A 4,128-nucleotide genomic window follows, 5' to 3' on the forward strand; every position below is an offset into this window, starting at 1 on the left:
GAGTAGTTGGGACTACAGGCGTCCGCCACAACGCCCGGCTATTTTTTGGTTCAGTTGTCATGTTGTTCAACAGGCCCGGGCCAGGCTCGAATCCGCCAGCCTAGGTGTATGTGGCTGGCGCCCTACTCACTGAGCTATGGGCGCTGAGCCCACATCTCCTTATTCTTTAGGGATAAGGCTCGCCTCTCTATGCCTGGGGTCTTGCCCATCTGGTGTCTGCAGTGCACACCCTATAACACTAAATAACACTAAGCAAGTGTTGATGGAATAACTGAATTTGAACGAATGAACGGTTCTTTGGCTGTGGACGGGGGTGGGACGCCACCCGAGCCCCCATCTCCCCCCTTCTCCTTAGGGCCTGCCTGGGTCCCCAAAGTTGTCTCACCCAGAAGCTCGATGGCCTTGGTGGTCCCGTACACGTCCATTACCGCCCAGAGCGGGGCGCCCATGAGCACGCCCTTGCGCAACAGGAAAGGGCGGCCAGCGTTGACCCTAACGAAGAGCCTGCCGTGGCGGTTCACCCAGAAACAGATCACATCCCCCTCAAGCGCGCAGTCCTCAGGCAGCACAGCAGCCCACGTTGGGCTCTGATCCTCCAGGTCTGGGCACACAAAGGGCGGCAGGCTGGACGCGGACACGCGCGCGGGGTCCAGGCGCGTGAAGCCCACGCGGAGGCCACCGCACCAGCCTTCCTCCAGTCGCAGCACGCGCAGTGCCACACGCTCCCCGGGCAGCACAGGCCGCTGACTGAAAACGATGCCGTCGTGGAACGTAGCGCACCTGTGCGCGGTGCAGCAGCGGGTGTCCAGGTTCACCTGTGAGCCCTTGGCTTCTGCGTGGAAGCGAAGCGCCTCTGGGGGCGACTTGTTGTCTGCATGATGGGGGGGCAGAAGTGGAGAGTGTCAGCGTGTGTGAGGCCTGAGCCAACCAGCACCCCAGGAGGTTCCCAGCGCCCAGTGGTCACCTTGACACCCCCCAACACACACACCCTGGGGCCACTTTGACATCTGTCTCCCAATTCCGGCTCTGGCAGCACTAGGGCACACCATCCTGACCTCCCCCTGAAGGACCATTTCCACCTCCCCAAGCTCCCTGGGACCACCTCAACCCTCACTCCCTCTCTGGAACCCCAGAGACCTCCTTAGAGCCAGGTGAGGAGCCTATTTTGCCCTTCTATGTCTGGGTTCCCACCTTGAACCTCCCCAAGCCCCAGTTCCCCTCCCTGAGGGCTGTTGTGCCTAGTGAAGAAACTGATGCCTGTTGGTGCTCTGCCCATGATGGATCCATCCCAGTAATGGGTATCATTGTTAAGTGGAGAGAGCAGGCGTGGTTAGCTGTGTGTGTCTATTCCACACATCTGCCAGGAAGGAAGGTGCCCAGATGCTGGCTGTGCTCCATTTTGGCTAACGTCTCATTTCCCTCACTGCTTCTCTGACTTTCTCATTTTCCCACAGGGAACCTGCATGCTTGCCAGGTCCATGGGCCCTGGCAATGGTGACATCCTTGTCTTGGACAAGAAAGAGGCCTGGCTGCTCCTCATGGGATGGGGGTGCAGGCTAGAGAGGTGTCCCAGATCAGCCCCTTAGAATCCTGAGCTGGGCTCGGCGCCTGTGGCTCAAGTGGCTAAGGCGCCAGCCACATACACCTAAGGTGGTGGGTTCGAATCCCCAGCCCAGCCACCAAACAATGATGGCTGCAACCAAAAAATGGCCAGGCGTTGTGGCGGGCGCCTGTAGTCCCAGCTACTTGGGAGGCTGAGGCAGGAGACTCGCTTGAGCCCAGGAGTTGGAGGTTGCTGTGAGTGTGATGCCATGGCACTCTACCCAGGGGGACAGCTTGAGGCTCCGTCTCAAAAAAAAAAAAAAAGAAAAAAAAGAATCCTGAGCTGGCTCTAAAACCAGGGGACTTCCTACGTGACACCATTCTGTAGCCCAGAGGGAGGGGAATCCTCCTTGCTGGGCAGCCCTTCCTTTCAGTCCCTGGCCTAGAGGAAGCCAGGGGAGTTTCCTGCCCCAGAGCTGCCTTTAGCCAGCCCTGAGGGCTGATTTCCCACCCCTGCCCTTTCCCTCCTGGCCCTGTTCTTTCTGGCTTGGGGGAGGGAGACTGGCTGACCTCTTGCTGTTGAAAACAAAAAGAAGTAAATTTAAACAGAACTTGAACTAGACCCCAGCCTAGAGGAGCAAGGCCCTCCCCTCCCAGATTGGATCACTTTCCCCTGGAATGCTCTCTGACCACACACATGCCTGCAATCTTCTGGGCAGGTCCCAAAAAGGAGAAGCTTAATGTGATCAGGCACACAGGACACTCTTGAGGTCAGAGTGAATCTGTCGCTGACCTCCCTAGCCCAAAGGTAAGCCTACATGAAATGCCCTTACTCAAGGCTTTAGGAACAAACACTCTGGCTTTGGGACTTCTGAAGGGGCTTGCCCAGAGCCCTGTGTACACTCTACACTCACCCCCCTCACCCACGACCCTGGCCAGCTATCACCTTCCCAGGTGCCCATATCTGTTGCTCCCATCCCAAGAGTTCTGCCCAGACTCCTTGTTCCTCAAGGCTTTACCTAAGTTGAAGTCTCTGAGTCAGCACAAATGGTGATCTGAAACCAGATTGGGCTCCTGACATCAATGAGCCTGTCCTTGTACTCATTGTTGAGGCCACTTTATGGAGGGCAGGGACACAGTGGCAGGTCCTGTCTGATGCCCGATTCTAATCCTGCCTATCGTAGACCCAAGCAGGTCACTATCCCTTGGGTCCCATTTTCACCTGCATCTAGATTGATATGCCATCCAGCTGATCCCTGCTGGGGGGTCCTGTTTACTCACCATGGGGGGGGGGTACCATGGCAGATGGGGGCACCAGTTATAACCAGCCAAAACCACGGAGGAGGGAGGCCACTCCCAGCTGGGTCACTACCCGTCCCTGAGGTGGAGCCAGGAGAGAAGCCCTGAAGTGGGCTTGTGAAGGCTCTAGAGCAATGGCCCTGGTCAAGGAGCAGTGTTAGAGATGGTGGCTGGCATCCAAGCACATGTCCACACCCAATCCTGCTGCCACACTAAGAGGTCCACAGAGAGCAAACAGGCAACCCTGGCCTCGCAGCAACCAGGGGCAGAACTAGGGTCAGCGAGGTCACTCCTGCTCCACCCAGTGCAGCTCCTGCAGCAGTGACACGGACCTGTACCCGCGCCCAGGGACCCAGCTCCCAAGGTCTGAGGAACTGGAGACTCATCATAGCACCTTGAGCCTGGATGGTAACCAGCAGAGATGAGCCCATCCTGGCTATGGCAGGATTTCCCACCTGGGCTGGTGCTTGGGACAGAGGGTGACCCCCTGCTAGGGTGGGAGGGTGAGTTTACTGCCCCAGGCACTTCCTGGCCCTGGGGGAGTGGGGCTTTGGCTGGCTGGGAGGCAATCCAAAAAGGAAGAACTCCATAGAAGTGGCCACAGTGGGTACATGAGTCTCACAGCAGGGCAGGGAGGGCCTGGGAACCCCAGGAGAAGCAGGCCTTGCCCCGGACTGGATTTTGACAGTCTGTGAAGCTCACCCAGCCCTGCCTCAGGAGGCTGCCAGGAAATTCAGGAAACACAAGTCAGGGCCTTTTAAATGTCCCTACCCCTGGACAGGTAGAGTCAAATTGCAAGCTCTTTGGGCTCTTGGAATTTGAGTGATAGCAGGGTCAGCTCCCAGCTCAGCGAGGGCCTCTGCAGAACTTCATCTTCTTAGTCACCGCCCCTCCAGGCAGCAAGCCTTTAGGGGTGCCAGGCGCCAATGAGCACCGTGCAGCCTCCTTTACTCCTCCCCACCACCCTTCTGGGAAAGCGCTCAGAGGCGGGGTAACTGTGCACATCCACATTCCTGCCCTTGCACTCCCACGCTGCCACCTTTACAGCACTTCATCGCCCTGCCTGGACTCCAAACATAGGTGCTACAGCAGCGGAGACGCAGGGTGTAGACCAAGAGGACAAGGGCCCTGAGCTCCAGCTCCTAGCTCTTTGCCTGAGAGGGCAGATCCAGAGATGTGTGGCCCCAATCTCTGGTGATAAAAGACCAGGTCCTTCATCCCCATCCACACACATCCCTTCTGCTAAGGGACACCAGTGGCCTCAGATAAGTCTCACAGAGAGCCTTC

The 4,128-nt window shown here is 57.7% G+C and overlaps 1 protein-coding gene across 1 annotated transcript in view; it reads right to left on the reverse strand.

Annotated features, from left to right (window-relative positions):
• The window catches only part of NEURL3 (neuralized E3 ubiquitin protein ligase 3), a 6,892-nt gene that overhangs the window by 2,353 nt on the left and 411 nt on the right, over positions 1-4,128 (reverse strand). The window contains exon 2 of the mRNA XM_003799310.3: positions 386-871. Coding sequence (XP_003799358.2) covers positions 386-871 — 486 coding nt within the window. The remainder of the gene's footprint in view (positions 1-385; positions 872-4,128) is intronic.

The sequence above is a fragment of the Otolemur garnettii genome, unplaced genomic scaffold (genome assembly GCF_000181295.1).
Source record: "Otolemur garnettii isolate 467f Iridium unplaced genomic scaffold, OtoGar3 scaffold00148, whole genome shotgun sequence".
In the NCBI taxonomy this organism is placed as follows: domain Eukaryota; kingdom Metazoa; phylum Chordata; class Mammalia; order Primates; family Galagidae; genus Otolemur; species Otolemur garnettii.